Source organism: Sinohyriopsis cumingii, chromosome 9, assembly GCF_028554795.1.
Source record: "Sinohyriopsis cumingii isolate HCF-2022 chromosome 9, ASM2855479v2, whole genome shotgun sequence".
In the NCBI taxonomy this organism is placed as follows: domain Eukaryota; kingdom Metazoa; phylum Mollusca; class Bivalvia; order Unionida; family Unionidae; genus Sinohyriopsis; species Sinohyriopsis cumingii.
The window spans coordinates 119703113-119730857 of NC_142969.1; the positions used below are offsets into that span (position 1 = coordinate 119703113).

General features: G+C 34.8%; 1 protein-coding gene across 1 annotated transcript in view; it reads left to right on the forward strand.

Moving 5' to 3' along the window:
• Positions 1-27745, forward strand: part of LOC149792584 (uncharacterized) — a 92665-nt gene that overhangs the window by 3559 nt on the left and 61361 nt on the right. The window contains exons 2-5 of the mRNA XM_089971211.1: positions 4638-4837; positions 16634-16809; positions 22308-23130; positions 25027-25349. Coding sequence (XP_089827337.1) covers positions 16666-16809; positions 22308-23130; positions 25027-25349 — 1290 coding nt within the window. The 5' untranslated portion in view covers positions 4638-4837; positions 16634-16665. The remainder of the gene's footprint in view (positions 1-4637; positions 4838-16633; positions 16810-22307; positions 23131-25026; positions 25350-27745) is intronic.

Consider the following 27745-nt stretch of genomic DNA (forward strand, 5'->3'; position numbering starts at 1 on the left):
GCTTCATGTCTTTTGCGTGATGCCCTAGTGCTAGACATCACTATAAACTGTCACACTGCATAGCAATATGACTGAAACTTTTTAAAGTTACATTGAAAATCTAACACACACACACACACCTACCTTCAAACCCCTTTGAACCATATTGAATTTATATTAAAATTGTAGCTATTGCAACGTTGTGTGACAGTATTAAAAAATACGAAATTTTGGGCTTGTCGAATTTCATTTGGGGCTTGTGAATTTATTTAAGTCACCTGTCCTGCGCCTGTATCCAAAACAACTTTTCTTTGAGTACTGCTATGGTGCATTAACACAATATATGAATTGATTTCTATCAAACACAGTTTGTGTGATATCAGAATAATTCCTTTAATAATGTTAGATCAGTATCTTAATATGTATTTTTCCCAAAAGAATGATTTAACCATACTTAGGGATGTGGATATATATATATATATATATATATATATGTGTGTGTGTGTGTGTGTGTGTGTGTGTTTGTGTATGCTGTATCAGTGAGATACCACGAGATGTAAAAATAAAATCATTAAATGGAAATGAGGTTTGACAAGTTTCCTTTAATGAAAATATTATACAAAGAGTGGTATACCATTGATACAATGTGAATACTATGCATATATTTTATTTATGCTACATACAAATACACAAATTTTCCATCTGAATAGACTTAAAATTGACTACAGGTAACTGTGTAATGAACTCATCATATCCCTGTCGAGTGTGTCCACTACAACGTGTAGTTCTGTACCTTTTGTGGTGATTTATGATCACCTTTGCATATTGATAAGTTGATTGTTTTCTTTTTTTTGAGTTTAAATTATTATTAAATTATTATTCACATTGATTAAATATGATTTAAACATGAAAGATTGTTTTAATGAAGAAAGTAGAGCACTACACACACTGAATGCTCAGCCATTCACATAATGGCACATGGAAATAAGTGTGGCATAGAAACTAAGCAAAATGATGAACTATCAAGAGGTAATTAAAATATTTAATACATTTACAGTTTATCTAGGTCATTATTCTGCTTTAATTAACATTACTACTGACCATAAATTTTCTCTCTCTCTCTCTCTCTCTCTCTCTCTCTGATGGTGTGATTTAATTCATTCATAGGTCCAGAGACATCATTGTATGACAAACGTGAAAATTCTCAAAGCTCATCCATTCATGGATTTTTGCCTGTATTATGCTATTGCTGCCTAGAGAGAGGGAGAGAGAGAGGCAGCCTTTAGACATTTTCATATTTAATTAACAATAATTGATTTTTAGAACATTATATTAGGTTAAAGAAACAACAAGTATATAGCATTAAATACACTACAGTACGTGTGCCTTGTAACCAAGAAATTTACTGTATAATGTCAACAGTCTATTGCAACTTTGTATCACTGGTTATATAAACATTGTTTATAAATCTCAAGGACAGTATACACATACATAGCTGCCAACCCTCAAGATTTTGGCATGAATTTCATGACTTTCTTCAGTGATTTACGGATTCATTCTGCATGTAAAATAATTACTAATTCCCCAATACTCAATTATTTTAAATTTTCCCATTAAGTAGTAGTCGTGATATCTGCAGTTGCCGAAATGGTCCAGTTCTGCTGGTCATGATATTAATAGTACTATAGCTGATTCATACAGTTGGACCGGTTGCAAGCATTTTAGCATATTTTAATCAATATATATATATATATATATATATATATATATATATATATATATATATATAAAGTAGTTTTACAAATGCTTTTGAAAGAAACTGGGGCCTAACTGGAATTTTTCTCCACATATGTGCCACCAACACTAATTTGAATATCCGTTCAGAATCAAGTCTTGAAAATGTCTTCACCACCAGAGGAAAAGAAATGTATTGCACAAAAAGTAAAGTTTAGTGTGGAATATACCAAAAATTGGCCATGCATTCAGCCATCAAATACCACAGGATGTGTATGTATGTGCAGAGTGAGAGCATTTTATTTACAATTTTTGAAAATAGTATTAATATAATACTGTAAATAACATTTTCATGATGCATTCATTATTCTGAGTAAATTCAACTAATCTATTGATACCGCTTTTTTAAATTAAGCTAGTATTAAAAGATAACACAAATTCTGCACTGTATTCAGTACGGTTATTAGACCCTAACGCATATTTAATGCATTGTAGAAACTGGTAGAATGGGCTACTTCCATCTGGTGGATTTTAATAGAAATGGTTTGTGACCGTAATGGTGAAAATATAGGTTAATTCGCCAGATTGGATTCATGTGATGGTCTTTTGAGAGTTATGCATTGGTATGTCACTGTCTTTTGAATGTATATGTGTAGTCTTTCAGTCTTCTTGCAGTTCTGAAGCAATAAAAGATGCGTGAGAAATGTTGAGTCAAGCAGAGGGTTGTGGTCATTGTTGCACTCCTTGTGTTCATTTATATTACCGATAAGGTGATTTCATGTTGTCAGAGATTTTGCCATACTTTATTGATAAAACATCAGACTCCTTTGCAAATACCAATATACATCATGCTTTTTGCACACAGTGTGCCACAAATTTTAGCATTGGGCATGGTGGCAGGGATGATGTGAGGAATCACATTGGTTGCTAAAAGCTTATATAGGTTGTGAAAGTACATGACAGCTTTTTCGAGTGTTGTTATTTTTTAGATTCAAAGATTAGCATATGTCATGATTTGCTTGAGTTAGTTTTCCACGCATGCGCCGACACCTAATTGTTCACCATTCGACGTTTCATCTTCTGGATTAATACCATTTCATAATTAAGCTACACTGCAGTTAAAATGTTTTCATCTCCAAGGAAAAAGATAGTTATTCCACAAAAGTTGAAGTTGTATAGATTGGAGTACTCCAAAATTTGGCCTGCATTCAGCCATCAAACATTATGCTTTTCACACAGTAGTGTACCGCAAATTTTACAATTGGGAATGTGCACAAGGGCTAGTATTGTTGCTTATAAGTTAGCTGTCATACATGTACCATGTAGTAATAATATTATATAGTGTATGTATGACAGATAAATTGTAGGCAACAATCCAAGCCCTTGTGGGCATGTGGCATAACAATGTGAAAAAGCACACTGCTATAGCACCCCCAGCAGATTTAAGTTTTGGAGTACTTTAAGCCACCTACTCGAGTCCTTCATGCTGCCAGTGCTGAAGCATTGTTTGTGAGCTTTCTTGCTGAACATAACCTGCCTTTCTCAGTTGGAGATCAGCAACATTGACAGTGAAAGATTATTTTGTATAGTGAGGAAAAATAAGACAAACTTTATTGCCTCTTTAAAATTTGCAACAGTTTTAGTCACGAAGATTAACCAGCAGGCAAGAAGCCTGAACTATTTTGAAAACAATTTTACCATAGCCTGATTGAGGAAGTTCAAGACTTCCACAGCATCATATCATATGACAAATAGCTTGAAGTTTGTGTATATCGGTAAATTTGGCTGTAAATAAAGTAGTACACTGTACAGGTAATCAGTGTAAATAATGTGTTTTATTTTTATTGTGGGATTTTCATATAATGCAGTACTGACCATTGAAGTGGATGGAGTGTCATCATATAATTGCATTCAAAGGTCACTCATTTTTATCCCACTTTTCACTAATTGCGAGTCGGGGAGGGTTGGCAGCTCTGCACATACCATTACAACGAACAGTATTCTTGTAGCTTACTTATTGCAAGTTCAGTTTCAAGGTTTTCATCCAGCCCAAATTCTTTTTCTCTCATGCTCCAGATTTCTGCATATTTTGTTCCTTATGCATTAGCACTTGAGATGGGGTGGTGGTGGCAGAAAGCAGGAAGGAAGGCAATGAAATTGTGTACCATATTAAATTCATTTAGAAAACGGGTATTATTGATACTTTTTATTATTTTCATATGTCACTAATGATTAATGAGTGGAAATTCATCATTGATCTAGAATCATCAGCACACAGTTGGAAGAATGTTTATATATGCATATTATTACACCATGGGTGGATCACAATTTGATACACCAGTAGTGTTGGTATATCAAATTGCTTTATACCAACACTTTAAAAGCCATGTTAGTTTTAATGTATGTGATGTGTGTGTGTGTGTGTGTGTGTGTGTGTGTGTGTCCATAATGTGCAGTTCCAGGTTAAAGGTCATGACAAAGAATTTTGTACTACCCTTAACATGTACTTTGTGAGATAGGTAAAAAGAATATTTTTGTAGTTATTGAATGGGAGTCCTGGACTCCTAGTTTTAAAATCCTAGCGAGACCTCTGGTTGTAGTTATTGAATGATATTGGTTTAAATACTGAGCATTTAAAAGAATAAAATGAGATAGAAATGAATTTACTGTCTGTATGAGCTTATAAATCGAATCAAAATCCAAACAACAAAGATCTTGATCTGCTTTGGAATAATGCGCATGGAGATCAAGGTCTGTGTTGTTTGTTCTACTGATTACTCTTAACAAATTGCACAGACCAAGGTCTGCTGGCACTTTATGTGCATTTTGTGGTGATATGACAGCATACTAATAGATAATGACCAAAGTATTTCTCCAGAAAATGTTTTCTGGTAACTAAAAGCATATATCTGTTTCTTTTGCAGGTTTTTGACGTGTTTAACTGAGAGGCTTGTGTGATCTGATTCTTACGTATGTGAGATATGAATTACGTGTCCTGTAAGATCTGAATATGTGACGAAGGGTTTGTAGCTACACATGAAGAGTGATTATCCTTGAGTTAGACTTGAAGAAAACAATGGGTGATACATTTAAGTGAAACAACAGTAGAAACAGCATTCTAAAGGTAAAATTGTTGAATCACGAGTGAAAAATTAACATATAATACACCTCACATGATTTTTAATTTCTCCATGTATCATGTTGGTGTTGGAGATCATTAAGAAAAAGTACTATATTTCATGTTATTTTTCGTACACGAAAAAATAATTATTAATTTCAATGTACGAAAAATTATATGTAAAATAAATAATTATCATTTTGTGGTAATTACCGTGTACGAAAAATAAAGGGATCATACCTGACAAGGCCTGTGGAACACGCGACACTTGACAACCTAAGGTACAAAACTAACGTACATAATCTGTCTCATTCTCCTCAACTCAAGAAAAATCTGTTGTTATTATGAGAGAGAGAGAGATAGAGAGAGAGAAATAAGAAAATAATCTTTATTGTTCAGTTACCTGTCAGTTGTGTTATTCTTTATGTAAACACTACAAGGGCACTATTATATTCCATTGGCAATTAAAACCTGAATAAATAAATCGTTTTGGTTGTAATTATGAGATCCATTGTCACTGTGCCACATGGCTATGCAGAGGTAATATACATGCTAATTAAATACGCTTGACCTTTAGCTTGGTCTTTTCCAGTAAATACTGGATTGAAGACCAGATTCACCTCTACAGATCAAATTAAGGAGGCTCTACATAGGGAAATGAGGCTACCCATGGGGTATTGAAAATGTGTACGACAAGTCTATTAGCTCAAGAAAAATATTAATTTACTGATACTTGTTCTGAAGCCAGTTGGAAAAAGGGCAAATGATTTTAAGAGAGAGAGAGAGAGAACAACAAAGCAACGTGTATATAAAAATATTTTTGTATTATAAACATAGCATGTTATTTTCAAGGACATAATTTGTGATCCAACGTTGAACGAATGCACAAAACAAATACAAAAACATGATGCAATGAAACATTCATAATTCTTAAGAGTTTTACAAGTCTTCCAGCTCAAAACCCTCAAACCATTCACATTCTTCGTCACTGGAAAGACTTTCCAATGGAGCTGCATTGTCGCACCTTATGTAGTGGTAACAGACAAGTGATGGGTTTCACCTTTGTCTTTTCTGGGCCATCCAGGTCCAATTTTCCGCCTTTTGTTTGGTGGTTCAGTGCATTTAGGTGATGGTGGGATAAAAGTCTCTCCCTTTGGCAGGTGTTTGAAGAAACTTAATAATGAAGACATGCCCAAGCATGAACAGACCAAGATCTTTGAAGATATTAACTACTGGTATATATAACTCGAACTCACAGAGTCAATGACTTTTGCATTTATGATTAAAAGTAACTAGGTTTTTATAGTTTTTTTACTGCATTACTATATTGAGCCAATAAGATTAATTGCCAAATGGTCTGTGGTCTTTGCGTCTTCCTCTATTGAGATATTATTATTTTTACTGGATAAATAAACTTAAATGGCTTCTGAACTCAATTTCAAATGCGCGCTTCGCTTTGTTACACCGACTGACGTAATCAAGAGCGCTTATTAACAACGCTGTCCAGCTGTTGATGAAAAGCAGTATATATTGTAATGACAGCAACAGAACAGATACATCAATCATTATACTTTCTTGCTGATACAAAAGACGAAGAAGGTCAATAAAATGAATGTGAATAGATTCTCAGTTAACAAAACAGTTGCCCTTTCTGAGTAAGCTGAGCAACGGGCTTTCTACACACTTATAATTGGTGAATTCTTTGGAAATCTTTCTGTACATTTGAAACTTCAACACAGAAGGGGCATTTTTCGGATTTCTTGGAATTATTGGAATTGAAAGGTCTTTTAGGAAACAAGAATTCATTCACCATGCTGTAAGTTAATTTAATTCTTTCACTTCTGTATTTTGAGAAATAAATTATTTTCAGTTATGCAAAACTAGTTTGTTTTGCTATTTCTTGTTGCGTAGATTAAGACACTGGAGTCGTAACATGATATTGATGGCACAAGTAAAAGAACAATGAGCAAAATTAACATACATGTATTACTTACCCCGCCTGGATTCATGTTTGGTGACACACTCCTTCAGAATATCTCAACCAGTTGAAAATGAATTGACCGCTTGTGCCAAAGTTAAGAACATGCCCAAAGTTAGTCATTACTCATAACTTGCTTAGCAAAACAATACCCTGGTCATTTGATGCACCTAAATCAAACTTTGGTATATTTTTGAATCTGTTTGAAATGGGAACCTGTCTTCAGTTTTAACAAAATGAAATAAAAATAATGGATAAATAAAAAATAAAAATGCAGCTAAAACAATGATTTTATCTCTTTTTCTAGGCTGTAAAATTTAAAGGGCCGTACTTTTTTTATCACATTGGCAAAAGTAAATCTTCACAGAAGATTGTTTTATGTACGAAAAATAATATGATGATCGAAAAAGTATTAAATTTTGTGTACGAAAAAATATAGAATTAATTAATTATTATTTTTATGGCTTGATGGTGTATGAAAAATTGCATTGCACACCATGCTTTCTTGCATAATTGCATTCATGTGGACATGATGTCTATACAGTGGCCATGAGATACTGTAAATGACCCCAGCAAGCAAGTGCTGAAGATTCATTTTGAGTGTGCTAGAGAGCACACGATGGTGCTTTGAGTTATCTATGCCGATGCCCTTATAAATTAATGTACTGGTTTTTGTTGTTTGTTTTTTTTTTGTTTATTTATTCAAATCAGATTTTGTGGCATCAATGTTATCAGCTAAATGTCGGATGAAAACACAGTGAATCAAACTTGTCTGCAAGATAGGCGAAGAGAGAGAGTGGATCTGGCAATGTGCTTACGACTGCAAAAGACATGTATATCTGTTGTCATGTTTTAATGTGACATGTACCATTCCCGTCCAAAAACATTTTTAACAGTGCCATATATTGGATAAGGAAGTTTCTCATGCAGCCACAATTTAATTTGATAAAATGCAGTTTTCTTTCCATTGTTCACAAGGACAGTTGTAGCTACATGCATATTAATATTATGTATACAACATTTTTTTGAAACAAAATATGCTTTAGTGCTAGTGGTGATGTGAGAGTAGGTTACGAGTGGTCACTGAAAATTGCACTGCAGGACACCAATTTAGACCTAATAGAGAAGTCATTATTTTAAATTAACCCAGATTGAGAAAGATGAAAAATTTAACAAGAATAGCAGAGAAGGAGATTACAAATAGGTATGAAAGGATTAAAGTTTGGTTAAAGGATGATGTGGGCAGTGCCTCACCATCACAAAAATAGACTATCAAGAAATTGATTTCATTATCAGGTACAAGGCAACAAATTTGTTTGAGAGAGACCAGTATATAAAATTGCCAAAGACAGACAACTACATGATTGCCTTTTTTCACAAAAAACCTAAGATATTGGACTAGAGACCATTATGTAAATCTCTTGGGATACATACTAAATTGTGTCTTAACCATGGGTATGGGCTGGTTAATAAAACTTCATATGTATGTTACAATTGAGAAGGGGTAGCTCACTATTAAGTCTTAGTCTGAAAGATCAAGGTCACTGCAGCAGATTCTTAATTTTTGTTGCTGTCAAGTGCAAGAAAGTGCTAAAAGCCTCATTTCTGTGGTGTTGACTCTGAAACTAAGAATGGAACTTTAGACAAAAATTCATGACCTCTACAGAATAGCCAAATGTAAATGTAGTAAAGAAATTTTGGGCTCTTAAGTCTGACAGTTTTCATCTGTATTGATTGATATGCAATGAATTCATGCTTCAGAAAATGTCAGTAATCATTATCAGTGTAGGCTGATTTTGAAAACTACTATTCAGTTAAAGTTAACGTGTCAGTAAAATTCCATCGTTTGAAAGTAGTGCCAGTTTAAAAAATAGAAATAATTATTATATAAAGATGCAGAAACAATGTCTTTTGTACACAGTGATATTTATATAAAGCTCAGTATCTCGTATTCCGTGGAGCTTAGAATCATTATTATTTATCCTTGTGGACAGAAGCTAAGGTTTCTGAATTAATTAAGTTCCATCAAGAATGCTCAAGACAAGAGGTAAGAAACTTGTGTTTTAATAAAGAACTTGTTTTTAAATAAGGAACTTGATTTTCAGATAAAGATTTCTCATTTAAGAATGGTTTTTAAGCATATTCAGAGGTTTGTGCAGAAGTCTGAGATCATTTTTAAGTCTGCAGTTTTGCATGGATATGTTCTGTAGTATCTGTCTTGCGTTGTATTTTTGGCAGCTTGATGTGCAATAACTCGTGCTGAATCACTTATTACAAAATGGCTTCAGATGGGAATTGATTCATTCCTCTGATACAGAGTGGCATACCAGTAACACATTTTTTTGTGTACCAATGTCTGACTCCTGATTTGAAAAAAGACTTTTAACTCTCATGCCTGTAGGTATATAAGAGTGGAAACAATAGAAAAAAATCATAATCATTAGGACCCCAATCAATGAAATTGATGGAGTCATGTGGTAATCATTTCTAGTCAACTTTATGTTGCCCAGCCATCAGTGAACAATTGTGGCACATTGTTGGATCTTGACTATATCTGGTATGCCGCATTATATTAAGGGGTCCAGTTTTCAGCTATTTCTGTATTGATTTATACCCTGATAGTCTATACCCCAAACTTCAATATCTGCAATTTTGCTTTCAGCCAATGAGTTGTTTTCATCGTTCCATAACTTGATTTACAGGAGTTATGTCCCCTGATTACCCATCCTCCTGTTTTTGCAGCATATGTGTAGATTTAGTTTTGATGCTTGATACGAATCAGACCTTGAATGGGGTCCATTTCAAGCATTCAGTGGTATCAGTTACAGGAATTTATGTCCCCAGATTGCCCTCCCTGCCTCACTTTTATGTTTCTGCAGCACTACTTTGCAAAGGATTGTTGGATTTTAAGCAGTTTGCCATGCAGCTTTATGCTGATGAGGTTTGGAATAAGTTTAATTTCCATTGTTCATTATTATCATTTGCAAGAGCTATGACCCCTGATTGCCCCTCTGCACTTGGAGCATGCAACATACATTTTTTAAGGAATATTTGATGTAAATTATGTTTTGAATGTACGTTGTTAAGATTTTTATTTAATATATATATATACACATACACTCAAAAATTTGCTGTTTGTGGAGAAAAAAAAACTGCAAACATGCAGCTTGTATTAGACCTTGATTCCATTTCTTCCTTTAGGCATTAAAAAAAGGTAACTTTTCAGAAGGTTGATGGGATTTAATTTGTAGAAGAAATAAAGGCTGAGCTTGAAAATATAATGCAAGATTTTTGTACATTCAGTTGACTTATTAGAAGTTATCTCAAATCCTCATTAGTTGAACCTAGTATAGTCCTATTATCTAGTTTTTTTTAAAATATGCTTCACATGCAAATGTAGTGCGTTATCAAAGATGCTCCCAGGACACACGATTTTGTGACTCACACAAAATTTGTATGAAAGTGGTGATGCATGAGAACTCCCACATGTTAGTTTTGAGTCATGTATATGAATATGTACTCTGCGCAGTTCACAATTTTATCCTGCTGCTCACCCTTTAAGTGCTTCTTGTAACATAAATCAAGCTGGTAGAAATATTGTAGCGCTTGTCATGATGTCCATTTTTTCAAAACTGTTTACACAGCTGGTTTCTTTGGCTTCACATGAATAGTTATTAAACTTAATTTGATTGGCACATTTGTCCCTTAACAAGCATTCTGTTGTAATTTGAATCTTGCATCAAGGCAGTTTTTCAAATGTGTGTTTATACTCTATCTAGAAGACCCAAAATGGCTGATTCCAAGCATGGTTCATCTTTAGGCGATGATTTTTTTGGCAGTACTGACTGATCATAGCCATGAAGGCAGTTTATTTTAAAACTCATGAAGTATATCAGATTATTGAGCTGGGAAAGTGCTAACGCAGATATCAGTGAATGATTTTGAACCCAAAAATGGAGTTAAATTTTAGTCCGATGTACATGTTGGATGTACAAAAACAGACTGCTTGCTTGTCAATCCTTCATTTAAGTGGTTCTTTCAAATTAAATGTGGAAAAGGCAGACAAACAAGCTGAATTAAAATAAAGAGAATTGAAAAGTAGAGTGCAACATTCCTTTCTTTTTTGTCACACTTTAGCAATATGGGATCATACGCTACAAATCCATATAGCCCAAGCATTAAGGTTATGATAAATCTAATAAATAAGATTCAAAAAATGAAATTAACAAATAAAGTTATTTATTTGATCAAAATGTGCATTTGAACAAGTAGACTATATCATTAATGGGCTTAAAATCCTGCTACAGCATTATGGAAACAAAACTCTGGTATAGTGGTCATTAGAGTGCTGATTCAAGAAAGTTCAACTTTGGCAGAGCTAACATTAGTTAAATATCATATTTTGGAACAAATTTATCCAAAAGAATACCTATGAGCTGTGGAATATTGTACATAACAACAACATAAAGAACAGTTTTTAAACTTGTTCCAGCTGTCTAAGCTTACTATGTATATTGCACATCAGACAAAAAACAGAGAAAGGGGATTCTTAGTAAAATATTCATACACAGATGAGGAACAGATTAAGCTCCTAAACAATCAACAGATTAATGCTTATTAGGGGTGAAATGGTTCATCGATATATCAAAGCATTGATACTTTTACTGAAACGATACACATGTTGATAAAAGAGACAGAGAATCGATACAAAACAATACTTACCGTATGCATGTTTGTTTAGTCTTCAGCAGCCATGAATAATTATTATTAGTTGCCTTCTTACTCTAAAATTATAATCCATCTGAAAAAACATTTGCAGTCACAGGCACTCATGTTTATTAGTAAAGACGAAAAAGACTATTTGAGAATACCCACTTGCCATCTACAAGTTAACACGGTGACATGGTTTTCGTAATCAGGCCCACTCCATTCCATGCTAATTATCTTAACCCAGAAGTATGTTCAGCATATACTTTATGCATGTATAATGAAGTACTTTACTCATTCAACAACCACTTTTATGTGAAGTTTCTACATTGAATTGTATCTTGCCTTCTTTGGTAGAGTTGAAAGCTACTCTACCTGTGTGTTGCACGTTGAAATATGTTGCACTGAATTCTTATTTATGGTTATTGCTTTTTCGGTCAAGGTTAAACAATAACCACCAATCAGAAATCAATGTAGCTTATTCTCTGCATGACAAACAGGAATTATTGGCAGAGCAAGAGGAAGACTTCACAGGAAAGTCCTTAGATATGCAGGGCTCAAAATTAGTGGTAGTCCACTAGCCCGAGGCTAGTAGATTTCTGGTCAGACTGGTAACTTTCATAATGTTAATAGTCCGATGGGCTAGTAAGTTTCGGTTATCAACAGTCAGCACTTGGTTTTTGCCATTCCCTAATAAAGATTTGACTTAGCAGATGTTCTGTAGAATCAAAGCAATGACCATTGTAAACACAGTCATAAAATATTAGCATGAAAAGGTTGAGTCAATTTCTGCCTCGAAAATGTGCGTTAGAAGCCATCCGATTTTGTGTATTTCGCTTAACAGTGCCAATTATGGTCCTGTCATTAACAACGGGACTTGATTAATTGATCCTAATTAGTCTGATAATGAATTAAATAACGTGGTGTCACACTTTATTCAATCGACCACAGTGACAAACTACAAATGGGTAAACCACACAAAGGAACATGGCAAAAACTATTCAAAGAAATTAGTTCGCATGTTTGTTTGTGTAATTTTTTTTTTTTTTTTGGCTCGCTTGCCAAACACTTAAACAGTCACAATTGGAAAAATGCATATTTTACATTTGCATCGAAATAATTATAAGAATTAGATCGATTTATTACGATTACGTATTGACACATCCTTTCCGTACAACTACTTTTTCTATGATGATAAGAATAGTTTTTATATTTTTTTCCCTTACAAGAATGAACAAATAATTGGATGCACTTGAAGATATCCAAGCAAAATGCCGTATTTTTGTTGGGAATTAAAATCTCTGAGCATGGGCATCTAAGCTTTGAAAATTTTCTGCCTTATTATTAATTTCAGCAATACATTGAGGTCCGATTAATTAGGAAAAATTACCAAACTTACGCTATTAATGATGAGACCATAATTGGAGCTGTTAAATACATCGCGACGAGTCAGATGGATTTGTTTAATGGGAACACACCTTTTCCAAGCTGAAACTAACATTATCTTCTGATGCTAATATTTTATAAGTGTTTACAATAGCCACTGCTTTGGTCCTGCAGAACATCCACTGAAGTCAAGTCCTTATTAGGGAGAGGCCATTTAATTTTAGGGGAAGTTTGGGCAAAGGCACGTGTTTCTTGCTCTGACACTGTGCCATTCCTTTTCTCACTTTAACTAATTCACATCAGCTATACTGTAACATCTCGTATTTCAGCACGAGGCACAATTCCCTCCTTATAAAACAGGCAAAATGTGGCGTTTTATAGAAAGCGTTTAGCCACTGGAAAAAAGCAAAAGTTGAGTGAAAATGACATGAAAGACAGGAATAATTCTTTTGATATGGAAAAGCATAATCAAACGTTTCAGAAGACATGGACAAAAGAGAGGTAATGGATGAATTATGATGAGGAAAAGAACATTATGCGGTCTAACTGGTGTACGGAATTCGCAAAAACACAGAGAAAACATCCAGTTTTGTTGTCGGTTGTTCGAACTTTAAAATTGAATCGGTAAATGTACATGAAAGCTGTGGGCAACACAAAGAGAGTTCAGAGAGAAAAGCAGCCATGCAGATACCACCAGAAGAATCGACCACTGGTAAGATCTTGGAAAGTTTAAATTGGAATGTGTTTGACCGGCTCGTTAATTTGTTTAAAATGCACATGCTATCATAAAGAACATAAGACCCATCGCTGATTTTGTATGGATGTATCATCTGGATGAGATGAAAGGAGTTGATGTTGGAGAGACTTACAGGAATGATAAACAGGTTGTTACATTTACTCACTACATGGTTGAAAGTGAAATGCAGAAATTTTTCAAAGGTGTGAATGAAACAATGTTTCTTGCAGTAGTGTGCGACGGTTGTACTGAAACTCCAATTCAGGAGGAGGAAATTGTATATATTAGAATTCGCAAAGGAGAAGAAATTAAATAATCGTTCCTGGCAATTGATATTGTAGAGAAGGCAGAAGGGATCCTGAAGGTGATCACCACTGCACTGCAATGTTTTACGGAGACCAGAACAAACCCCATATGGACCCTGAGTGCAGGTAGAGGACAAGAAAGGAATCTGGATCCCTTTCTGGAATTGGATCCAGGTTATCTTGAGAAACAATAAATTTGAATTGACTAAGTGATGATTTGAAGCGGGATTTATACTTCTGCACTTCTGCATTTCATACGATAATGCTATTTATGAAATAAAATTGTTGTTAATCTCAATACAAGTGTGGAACATTGTTTAGTGGACAGGACTAGTAAAGATTTGGCAGGACTAGTAAATTTCTCAGTATACTAGTCCTTCTGGCTACAAAGAAATTTGTGTTAAATTCGAGCCCTGATATGTCAAGTAAAATAAACAGAGATGCTGTCATGGTGTGCCATTGTGCTAATTGTGCAAAATTTGTACGAATTCTCATGTTTGGAGAACCGTAAACTGTGAAAACTCTCGCAAGTTCATTGTAAGTCCCATGTAGGAAAATGTGCTCAGTGATGTTTACATTTTTATTTAACCATTCTTGTCGAGACATCTGTTTTTCAGATAGCAACTGTTCCAAATCTGGGTTCTTCAAGCACGACATGAATGGTTGGGAAACTAAATTTGATTAGCACCGCATGCCCAGGAATAAGCATTATGGTGTAGTTTGAACCATTCATAAAGAAAGTTTTGCAAATGCATGTGTAAAATATGGGCTACCTAGAAAACCCAAAATGTCTAATTCTTGATGTGGTTCATTGCGATTTTGTTTGGTAAATACTTAATGATGATTGCGATGATGACAAGACAATAATTATGAAGTGTATCAAATTATTGGAGCTTGTGAAACGTTAATGGAGATACCACTGAGTGAGTTTGAGCCTGTAATGGTGTTAAACACAAGTCAGATGTACATGAGGGAAAAAATAGACGGCATGACCCTTTCAGTGGTATTTCAAAATGAAATGTACAAAGGGCAGAATACTATGCCATTAAAATACAGACGATTTAAAAGTATAATGCAATTTTCATTTTTTTAATTAATCGATTTCACCCTGTGAATCATATGCTACAAAACCATATACATGTATGTGTATCAGCGTTAAGATAAATTGAATTTTAAAAAAGGGTAAAAATTAAATTAATTAGTAAAGATATTTATTTTAAGACCTCTGTCTGTGCAAGGATTTATGTGCTAAATACACTATTATGGAACAGATGAGAAATTTGGCATATTGATCAGTGAACTGCAGATTTAACAATTTTAGAGCCAAAAGATAATATATGTGATCTTTGGAAAATTGTACATAACAGTCACAAAGATCAGTTTCCCAACATATTCAAGCTGACAAAGCTAGCTATGTATATGCCCCTTCAGGAAGAATCACATAACAATATTGATATAAAGAAAAGGAGCAGAGTATACTCAGAATTAATTAACAGATTAATGCTTATACAACTAGAGGTGACATTTGTCAAAGATGTTGATTTCAGTAGAGTTCTAAGAAAGTGGAGAAGGAAGAAAGACAGATATTGAAGATCAGATAAATATTGACCTATGACTGTTTCTTTCTCCCCCTTCTTTTTTCTTTCATGGGAGGGGGCAGGATCTCCCTTAAGTTAAATTTTGTCATTATCTGTCCTTAAATTGTACATGGGGAACAAATTTGTAATTTCTCCTTTTTATGCAGAGATATTTAGCCTGCAAATGAAGGCACTGATGGAATAAATGAAATAAGCATAGATTGAGTGATGGGGCAGATTTAACTGCTCAGGTTTGTCACCTTGTGTAAGTTTAAAAACAAATTGTACAATAGGAATGGGTACCATCAGTAGTTTTCCTTCTTCACTAACAAATACAAGTACCTATGGCTGCAGCAGTCTTTTGCATCTGCAGGAAGTAAAATGGGATAGATTTTGTTGGTATTCAGCCTTATTCCAGTGCCCTGATGTGTTCTAGATGAGATTTTCTTTGCACGAGGAAATTGCATTATTTCTTCTGTTTTGAAGATGGCATTGTAATGTCTTCCAAGTGTAACTGAGAAATGGAATTGGTAATAAAATGTTTTCAAATCATTCATGTTGTACAAAACAAAGGGAGTTAAATGGATCTACCATTAAATGGCCTAAAACACTGGACTGCAACTAACAGAGAGTCTGTTTGAAAGTATGGTTGATATCTTCTCATCAGTGAGAATTGCACAAATATATGATAACTATATTCTGTCAGTAGCCTGCATACTGGAAATAGGATCAGAGTGTAAGTATACATGAAAGAGCACAATCTACCTTCCAAAGAGGGAAAGACCATCAAGTTCATATGTGTATCGTATCGCAGGCTGCATATCTTGAATCGTATTGATACACAGCACGGGTGTATCGTTTTGCCACCAATGCTTATACATCTATATTTAACATCTTTTAAAGGTTCTGATTTCAATAGGGGTCTTACAGAGTGGAGCAGGAATAAAGAAATGTAAATACTGTATTCAGCTGTGGTTGTTTCCTCCTTCCCCACATTTCTATTCCCCCCCCCCAACGATTTTTGTGACAAAAGAGGAAAACTCTGCTTAAGATTATTAGTATATTGCAGTGTAAATCTGTCTTTGATATGTACAAGTTGTTTAATGTTTTCAGAATGGAGGACTTAAGTGGACCTGAGCAGTAGGATGGGATCAGATCTGCTCTTGTACAAAAGGCAATTAGAATGCTTTATTCAACAGCTCGATGTGATAACCTGGTCTTCTCCTGAAATTGCTGTAGTAAAACGAAAACATTCTGGCACTTTGGGAATTAAAATTGACGTATATCAGGTATGGTCCAGTTATTAATGTTTTGAATATACAAAGTCTGAACTATCAGCAGTGATTCAGCTTATGTTGCCCAAAAGAGGCATTCACTTGATATTAACCAATAAAAATGTCCTGTGCTAAGGCTATCAAAGGCAAGATGTATTGCCTTTGTTATTGTGGAAACAATAATTTGAATTGGTAGTTCCTGAGTGACACTGGCAGCCAAATTAATGATTTTGTAAACTTGTCTAGTCAGTAATTTAAACAGCCTTAAACAAAGTATACCACTGGTTATTCAAGTTAGCTTTATATCATGGGAGGCAATTCAGATTATGCCACAATCAGAATGTCCTCTGCCACCTCTATCAAGTCAGGTAAGATGGTTTGGATGTAATTTGTCACTATTGAGAACTATATTCTGAACTACTTTCATTCACATGGTCCAATATGGTAGCAGAAATAGGCGAAGTCACAATCACAACATTTTCTGCTTTTGCTGTCATGTGGTGCACTCTATCTCAGGCAAATCACCGTACACATCAGATTGATTTACATGTAGTGCACTCCATCTAAGGCAAATCGCCGTACACATCAGACTGATTTACATTTTGACAACTACTTCCAGTTATTTCACAACCTAATGAAAACGGCTGAGTGATTCTATGATCGATTCATACCTAATAGAAATATCCCTTGAATATTGTTCTACATGTCCTTGAAACAACATTAGAAAAGGTTTTGAAACTGAAATCACTATCATGGCAACAGATAAGGGAAATAATCCCAATACTTTGATTTTTCCTGTATTATTTTAAGGATTGTTGGCACCACATAGGTTTCAGCTGTTGCCTGAATGTACTGTCTGTTGAAAGATTTCTGATCATTTGATTGTATTTAATGTGATTATAACAAAATAAAGAATAGTAGCTGCAGAACTCAATGATATTTCATGGTTGTCCAGTTTATTTGAGTGATGTGTGTGTGTATATATATATATATAAAATTATATATATGGCGCCCTTTGTCCCCAGCATTTTAAAATTTAAAAAAAAACAACAATTATTTCTCTGTTCATGACCATACAGTGTGACCATGTATGTAGCACTTACAACCATTTTGTTTTCCTCTTCAGATTAAAACTATTATCATACCATTTCACTTACACTGTATTATGAGATTTGGCTTGTTCACTCTTTAAATCAGACATAGCAACAAAGTCTTGATTCAGGAAGATAACACAGTCAGTCCTTTTGGAGAGTATGACTATGATAACACTGTTGCTAAATTTCAAGAATAAATTAGGTCCAAAATAAATTGTAACAGAATTGTGATCCACAAAATGCATGAAAAATTTACTAATTGAAGTTTTTTTTTCTCCCACCATTTGTCCCTTAAATCTGGATATATGTTCTGTTGGTGAAACCCACAAAAGATTCAGGGTATGGTATTATTGCTGCCGTTTCCTGCTTATGCAGTGCTGTACCTTTATAATGGTGTTCATAGGAGTGGTCACATTTTGACCACCTTGACAGGTGTGTTGCAGTAAAACTCTTTAAAGGGCGTAAAGTACATGGAAATATGGCATATTTTGAGCGACCAAATTACATTTGATTCTTTTTAAGAAAGAGTTTAAATAAGATGAAATAAATTGGGTAGGATTAAACAGAGTTTTTGTTAATTTAATGACCATACCTGCCTGAAGATTTATACTGAGCGGATTTATGGTCGGACACCTTTGTGTATGCATGCATTATTGTCATGCCAGTATTAGCAAAATTTGGCTAAATTATAAGCACTATTTTCAGCAGCAACATCATCAGTGTTGGATAGTCTGTAATCACACAGGTCATGTAGGCATCATTTTGTAGAATTTGATTCTACATACCTTTAAGTGGCAAGTATTCACTTCATTTAGATTCTTACACATCCACATTCCTTGGGAAGGTCATTATTAAGATGCCCCGAGAAGTGGATATGGCAAAATCAATGTTAAAAATGGGTTTAGACAACTTTTTGATGAAATGAACCTGAAGGTGTGATCCAGTAAAATCCGGACTGAATGCCATGCACTGTGATGTCACAATGAAAGCTCTGCATATTGATAAATAAATTCGTACTACCCTATATTATTCAGATCCACTCGAAGTGCTCTTTCCTTGACCCAGGTTTAGTAAATGGCCACCATTGTGAAAGACCATAGACAGTATTTTTTGTCAGGAAGTTTCTTGATGACATTTAAGGTGCAGAGCAGTCAGTAAACATGATTGAATAGACTTTGGTTAAAGAAAATTAGTGTTAAAATTTTAAAGAAAGATTTATATTTAATTTAAAATGAGCCAATGCGCATACATGACTCATGTAACTTGTACTATAGATGATGTAAAAAATTTGTGTTAAGGTTTATATTTACAGTCAGAAACTGTTGTGTACTGTGTGCAGGTGAAGCAATACCGGTAATAACTTGTTTACAGTAAATTGTTGAAGTTAAGAAAATAACCAATCATTATGCCCACAATTACAAAATATCTAACAGGAGTATTTTGCAGTAGGTCAAAATATCAGGCATGTCCAGCATATACAACCATTTCCAAAGTTATGGTATATATCAAACACTTGTATAAGCTGAATATGTCCAGTAGTAAAAATAATTTATGGCAGCAATTTATGGCGGCTTGATTTCAAGCCTCTAGAGTACCAGACATGTCCAATGATAACATTGTTTCATTCGACAGTAAAATGCTTTTGTCATACATTCATTGTTATGAACATAATTCTTGTTCATTTTGTAACTTCTCAACTTTAAAATCTTTATAGAGCAGATTATGGTATACACTTCCAAACCTGAATGATTCCATGGATACTGCTATGCATTCTGTCAAGCTTCAAAGAGAATCCTAACTTTGCATTGCCAGTATTGCCATTGCAATAATTATTGTTCTAAAAAGTGTAGTAGAAAAGTTGAGATCAATCAAGCAAACAAATCACCTGTCCAGATTTTGTTAAATGGTTGGCTTCAAAAGTAAAACACTGTCAAACAATATACAGAATCTTCACTTTATAGACTGACCATTTTATTTTCTGAGGAGGGGCCTAAGATATTTTTTGGGAAAACAATTTCTGGCAAATAACTTGAAAAAATATTCTTGCTCTGGTTTATCAAAAAAGATTGTATCCATTATTAGTTATCTTGAGGTTAAAGAAACAAAAGTATCTAGCCTCAAAAGTAGATCCCAGTCCTCTGCCCTCCCCCCAGAAAATTAAATCTCCAGTCCCATACCTCGTTGGCATTGCTGTAACTGCTGAGAAAAGATAGCAAGAACAATAACCACCATTGCAGGAGCTGTTAAACTGCTTATGGCCTGTAACTCCTAATTGGGGTTTATACAGTTCCATTCCTCAAACATGTTTGGGCCTACATCATCCAACATCATGAATAAAGATGGTCTCTGGTAAACAATAGTGGGTCATTTTCAGAAAGTCTCATGGAAAAAATATGAAATCCCAGTTTAAATTATAATTTAGTATGATAACTATTTTTACATACAAAATGCACAGGAAAAAAAGGGAGGATAAAGTTTGCTTGCAAATACAAACCTTTCCACCACTTTAGCATTAATGTTTTTGTTTTATAGTTAGTTGCTAGTTAGTTGTAAAACATGTCAAGATGTAGTTATGTTAATGTACTGTGTCAAATGCCACATGTACATCTAAGAGGTTGTAGCTGAGGTTAAAATTGTAAGAAAACAAAATAAAATTAAAATGACAATTCCGTAACTGTTTAATGACTTGAAAATTCTAATAAAAAGCATTATTATATATACATGTGTGTGTGTGTGTGTGTGTGTATATATATATATATATATATATATATATATATATATATATATATATATATATCAGACAGCAAGCAGTGCAGAGTTATTTTTGTAACAAGTCTGAGCACTTTTGATTCTAACTGAGCCTTTGTCAATGGGAAAATTTTACAAAAGAGACAAGACAATAAACACTAAAGGGCTTTCAAAATGGGGATTGGCATCACGGAGAGATGAAATTCAGCTTCATGGCCCGTTGTAACTTGTCATTATGATACCATTTATAGCGATATTACAACCAGGATACCTGAGATCAAAGTAGTATGCAACAACTTGCACTAACAAGCTCAGAGTATGTATGAGTTGCAGACATGCTGTAAATTGTCGCTTAACCCTTTACCGCATGCAAGCTTCTCATGGAAGCGCCATTTGATGCCTCTACTCCATTTGCATGGAAGCACCTTTTGACGATTGCTGTAAACATCAGCCATTTTTAGCCGGTTTTAGTAGCACCACCTTCAGGGAAAAACCCCTATTAGATACTACATCTATTTCTGCGAATGACAATTACGTCAGATCACGTGGTCACTGTTTATGCCCTGGTTGATATCTGCTATTTAAAGTAACTGGGTCATAATCTCTACTCTCCAAAATGGAGGTCGCGGATTTCATTCAGTAGTTACGAAGTTTTCACGATTAGAATCACAACTATGAAAGATTCAATAACTTAGGTAAAGGCTCTGATATTGATGTAGGCAGCAATAAGTTTTTATAAATTATCAAATTCAGATGACCTAGTGATGTAGACGCAGATGAAAAACTTGTAAATTTCGAGTATGAGAAATGGCAGCTACGGTTGGTCACGCGGCCTCACTGACTTGACAGTGAATGAGTTCTCTCAAGATTTTAAAGCACATAAAAAATTCTTCTGTGAAAAATAATTACACAGCTATAACAATCGGACTTTACTCTTAAATTTGTCCACACATAATAGATGTGTAACAAAAATGTAAAATGTTTAAAATTGCTGTTAAACATAACATACACTACATTGCTTAACAGTTAACAGGCAGGCCTATGCGTATGGAGTCGAATAGGTAACAGGTGTTCTATTTATAGTGTGCTGCACTTTGTAACTATGCCCTATGAGGTAAAGGGTTAATAGAGGAGTCCAACTGCAATACTCTCATACACTCATGCTGTAAAGTCAGTACTCTCATACACTCATACTGTAGAGTCAGTACTCATATACTCATACTGTAGAGTCAGTACTCTCATACACTCATACTGTAGAGTAATACTCTCATATGGCTTGCACATTAAGAGAGCAGCCCAGTACTTACTTTCCATAATGCTATAGCTGCATAATACGTTCTTGTGTAAACATATATTTTTCTCAACTTCAACTATCAGGGTAATCATCATTTAACCTTTCTTGGATCACTAAAGGCATAGCTCACGGACCCATAAAACCAGTACTTCCTTATTCCTTCTCATACTATCTATTGACTGAGTCTGACATAAGGCCATAATTCCACTTACTCTTCTAACATACTGTGTAGAGGAATTAGTTTTTCCAGCTTGAGTCATTACATGACTATTCCTTGGGTGATGCACAGTACTTGACAGGGCCTCGAGAAATAAATTATATGCCCCTATTCCTTATATGTTAACCTTCATTATAAAGATATTGTACTTTTTCTTCAGAGTAAAAAGAGTTCTAAAACATTCACAATCATCACCAAAGTGAAGGAAGAGTGCATCTTACAGGATGGTTGTACTTTGAATGTATATGATCGACTTATAGCTATAAACAGTTCTGACATTCAGCAGAGCAACAAAGAACAAATCATCCAACTTCTGAGATCAGCAAGCGGACCTTTCATTAATCTAACTCATTGCAAACCAGAAAAAGTGATCTCATACTATCAAGTTCAGGAGCATATTACCCCACCATCAACAGTTTCCATCAAGGTACCAGCTAAGTCTGTGTGTCAGTTTTGTTCAAAAGATTATCATGGTTTATTTGATTTGCAGAGGACAGAATTTCATGCTAAAAGAGAGGAACAGATGCAGAATGTTTTCTGCAAATCAGACTGTTTAGATTCCAATACGGGGAACATAGTGCCAAATAAGACAAACAACTTTAACTACAAACGAGGAATATCACAACTTTCAGGTGGTAGTGACAGCTCAATTTCACAAATTGATGGTCATATTTCAGGGGAACTAACTCAATCAGACAGAATATATCTGACCGATATGGTGAGACCGAAAGAGAAAACAAACAGGAAATTCATTGTTAAATCCAACAGTAGTGACATTGAGGGCGATGAAATGGAACCACTCCACCCATCTGATCCATCATCTTCAGGATCCCGCCAAGAAAGCAACTCCAAATATAGCATGTTCACTGTACAAAGTACACAAGGAGAGCCCTCTGATAGGGCCCTCTCACTTCCTGCAATGGAGAGAGATATTTCCATACAAGATATCCATGTTGAAGAAATGACAAGATCCCTGCCTGTTGGTAAGTAATTTATTCCATCTAGTATCTTGTGTGTGTTTGTGTGTGTGTGTATATACACTATTTTGTTTCACCTGTGAGTGAGGGGACCTATGTATATGTTCCTATCATAAACACCAAGCTTAGCAGCAACAGTGACAGCATCTTAATTGGTTTTTGTGTTTGCAGTTTTGAGTCATCTACATTACTTATTAGGATGAAATAAAACTTTGGTAAAATATTTTTGTGTATCCTGATTTACTTTGGTTTTCTGTCTGACCTACAAGATTCTGCTTGAGCTTTCATTCAGCTAGAACTGGCTGTATTCACATAAAACTTTGGTATAATATTACTTTAGTAGAAACTGTTCTAAAAGACCACTTTTTCTGCCCAGTAAGCATGGTCTATTACGATGATCTGAACACAGGTCATAGCACTATCTAATTGGTAAATCCATGCGTGTGGTTGTTGTTGTTGTTTTTGTTCCAGGGTTTAACGCCATTTTTCAGCACAAGATAGGCTATACATGGCGGCCAGTATAACTGGTGGAGGAAGAACCCTGGAAAACCCAGGGAAGAACCACGGACCCATGAGAAGCTCCTGGCAGGCTTACCCACATACCCACGCTAGCCGAATCTTGGACTCGAACCCACACAGACAGAGGTGAGATGGCAGTGATCCGGAACGGTGAGCACTTTAGACCACTCAGCCACTCGGGGGCCCCCCATGCATGTGGTTTCTATTTGGTCTTTTAAGACAGATTTTGCTGTATATACCTAAAGATATACCTTAATATACAGTATTCAATCTAATATCTGGATAAGCCTTATTGAGTGCACACTCATCTTTTTGGTGAAAACTTGCATAAAAAATATTCATTACTGAACATATGTTTTTCGTTTCCTTGTGAAGGAAAGCGATTCTAAAACCATCGCAAAGCATGACATGATGACTTTTTCTTATAACTAAGCATCACTTTACCATGTGATGTTTTGAGTTCAGTCCATTCCTCAAACATGTGACATGTGTTTTATTTAGCATGACCATATATTTGGAGAGGGAATGCAATCCAAATTGGAGAGCGCCCAACAGACAAGGGGAGTTAACTCTTCTGTCATTTACATAATGTTTTGAAGCTCTTGTTTATGACAGCATTGCTGTGTATTTAGAATATAATGAAAGTCAAACTCAGGAAATTTACCAAAAATGATTTTAAAAAATTAGCACACAGAGGCAGTATAAAATTGAATTCATTACTGGTTTCCAGTGTTACCCACTTAAACAGAAAGCTGCATCTTAAAAAAGTTGTTCACGGGTATAAATCCACATTTTATGCAGCCAAGTTTTCTGTTTTCTGTTACCATGTTTCTAACTAAGAGACTGGAAGATGTAAATGTTCTGCATGAGATAGGTGATAGATTGGTTAAAATGTTGAATGTTGTAGGTCATGACCACCATAAAAGGCATCACATTCAAGCAGTATGGCATGAAAAGGACATTTCAATGTGGAGTTTTCACCAACAGACTTTTTATGATACCTTGTTGGTCCTACAAGAAAATGTTGTCAGTTGTGCAATGGCTGTCTTGAAAATATTGTTGTCACCACTCCCTCTAAATGGATGCAGATGGTACCAATCTAATATCCACTATGTCCACCACAGCAGCAAGTTTGAAAATCTTTTTATCACTAAAGAATATTAAGTATAGTTTCAACACTCAGGTGTTAAAAGAAAGAAATGTTCTTATCTTGAAATCCTAGAATTCTTTTATCCCAGTAGAACATTGGTACCTTCAAGGGAGTCTTGTTCATGTTTTAAACTCTTTTATTGTTGTTGCAAATATGCAGATTGTATTTTGCAAAAGAGAGAAAAAGACAGCTGAAATCATAATTTGTGGCATTTAATTTTGTTTTATTTCTAGTTTCTACAGGTCCTCTTCTGAGCCCCTCTAGCACACCATGTTCTAACCTGTCTTGTGGCACTAGTTGTTCCATATGTAGTAAAAAGGCAGTCACCAGTCTTCATAGGGGTACAAGCAGCTCCAGGATTATTCCCTTGATAATCCCTACCCCTGGGCGGTCCCAGGATGATGAAGAAGAACGCCCCCCACTGTCGCCAGAGCAACAGGCTTATCTTGTGAAATGCCCCCATCTTGCACGATGGGATCCACATACAAAAGTAGTTAACCTTGAGAAAGGATTATCTCCCAACTTTGGATTTAAGTACAGAGTGAAAGTTGGAAAGGTAGGTATTATGAATTCTACAGTAAATAGATACAAATAGATACCATTGTGATTAATTACTCACACATTGTGTCTTTCTTTTCTCTTTTAAATGACATTGTGATCAGTTATTCCCAGTTTGTGTCTTTACTTTTAAGATACCATTGTGATCAGTTACTCACACTTTGTGTCTTTATTTGCTCATTTAGATGCCATTATGAGAAGTTATTCCCAGTTTGTATCTTTCTTTACTCTATAAGATGCCATTGTGATCAATTACTCACACATTTTGTCTTTCTCTACTCTTAAACACATTAACCCATGGAGGTTTTTGTCATTTTTTGCCTGAAATTCAAGTAGGAAACACATTTTGAAAACTATTTCTAAATACATCCTAATACATCAATTTCCAGGTGATTTTCAAATAACCTAATGCCTAGTTGTGTTAGAAACATAGTTTTTCATTGGTTATTTGGCTCTTGCATGAGCAGAAGGGTAAAGTTGGATTTTTTTTTTAATTTGTTTTTTTTTTTTAAATTTGTTTTGCCTAACAGCTTCATTATTTTCGTATCAAAACCACTCTTTATTCCAAATGCCCATCTTATCCTACTTTTTGCAAAGGTTTGTCTGTCTGTTTGCAGTTCATACCGGTCTGCTTCAGATCTGAGACCAAAATGTCTAAAATCCGGACACAAAATTGGATTCCAACCACATGCGAATTTTGGGTGGAAACAAATTAGGTCCAAAAAATGAGGTCTTTTTCTCTCTGTATTTTGTAGTGCAGCTAGAACTTCCAGATTATTTGGTATCATTGTAGAGCTAGATCTGTCTACCTTTCGATAATACCACCCCCTATTAGTGTATCATATATGACCTTGATGCTACATAGCTCTGCAGTAGGCTACTACCTCCTGTCACGTAAACTTGTCGGCAGGGGTTAATGTGTTAAGATGCCATTGTAATCAGTTAATCACAGTTTGTGTCTTTATTCACACTTTTAGATGCCATTGTGATCAGTTACTCAGTTTGTATTTCTTTACTCTTTTGTATGCCATTGTGATCGGTTATGCACACTTTGTGTCTTTCTTTACTCTTTAGATGCCATTGTGATTATTTACTCTCAGTTTGTGTCTTTCTTTACTCTTTAAATGCTATTATGGTCACTTACTCCCAGTTTGTATCTTTCTTTACTCTTTTAGAGGCCATTGTGATCAGTTACTCCCAGTTTGTGTCTTTTGTTCCTCTTTAAGATGCCATTGTGATCACTTACTCCCAGTTTGTCTTTCTTTACTCTTTTAGATGCCATTGTGATCAGTTACTCCCAGTTTGTGTCTTTTGTTCCTCTTTAAGATGCCATTGTGATCACTTACTCCAGTTTGTCTTTCTTTACTCTTTTAGATGCCAGTGTGATCAGTTACTCACAGTTTGTCAAAAATTTTCAAAAGTTTACAAATTCATCAGTTAATTACTCATTTTTATAGTTTTTGCACTGAAATGGAGCATATTACAGCCTTAATGCATACATACTAATAAAGCAAACATAATTATGATAAAGCAGAGATAGGTTACAAAGCAAGAACCATTAACAAAGTATCAAAATCTTTCACTACGACTAATGTTTTTAAGATGATGTACACTTCAAACTGTAGATACGATTGTAAATGTCATGAAGGACTGCTTGTTTAAAATAATCAGAAAAGTAACAGCTTTAACAAAGTTTTAGCTTGAGAAATTTTATTCTGCTGTATTTTGCTGGTCAATAAGTCCAATATTTTTAACTTTCCAAGTTCATCCATTGCTTGAAACTGGTTGTACATTTATGTTCCAACCAAACACAAAACACAACTTAACCTCGGCAGTGTCATCACTGGCTGGCCATTTGAAACGATCGGTTTTGGTTTTAATCTGGCATAAAAACTGTATGAGTGCCAGATCAGGTTGGTGTACTTCCAACACTTGTCCAATGTAATATTGGTCATCGTAATACACAGCTACCCATGTGAAACAGTATGAGGATAGGATGTCTCAGGACAGTTTCTTAATCCACTCATAAACCTGAAATGTGTAAGGGTATAAAAAGTTAAGTCAGATGCACTTGAACTGATGAATGCAACAAAGCAAAATAAAACTATTAAGAAGTAAAAGAATTTAAATAAATTCATGTAGATTCTTTGTTCAACCCAAAATAGTTTTTTCTTTTTAAAAATGGTCCTGTTTTGTGGTTGAGCACTGCTTGTTCTTTGATTACCTAAATGAGGCTGAATTAATTCATTTCACACGGAGTAATGTGTGGCGTTCTGTCGTATTGGGGTGGGGTTCTCCCAATATAATTTAATTAAATTAGATTGAAAGTTCCACCCTGGCTCGTTAGGTTTGAAAGTTAAATTAGTGATGATGTAGATTTACAGCTCTGAGCCC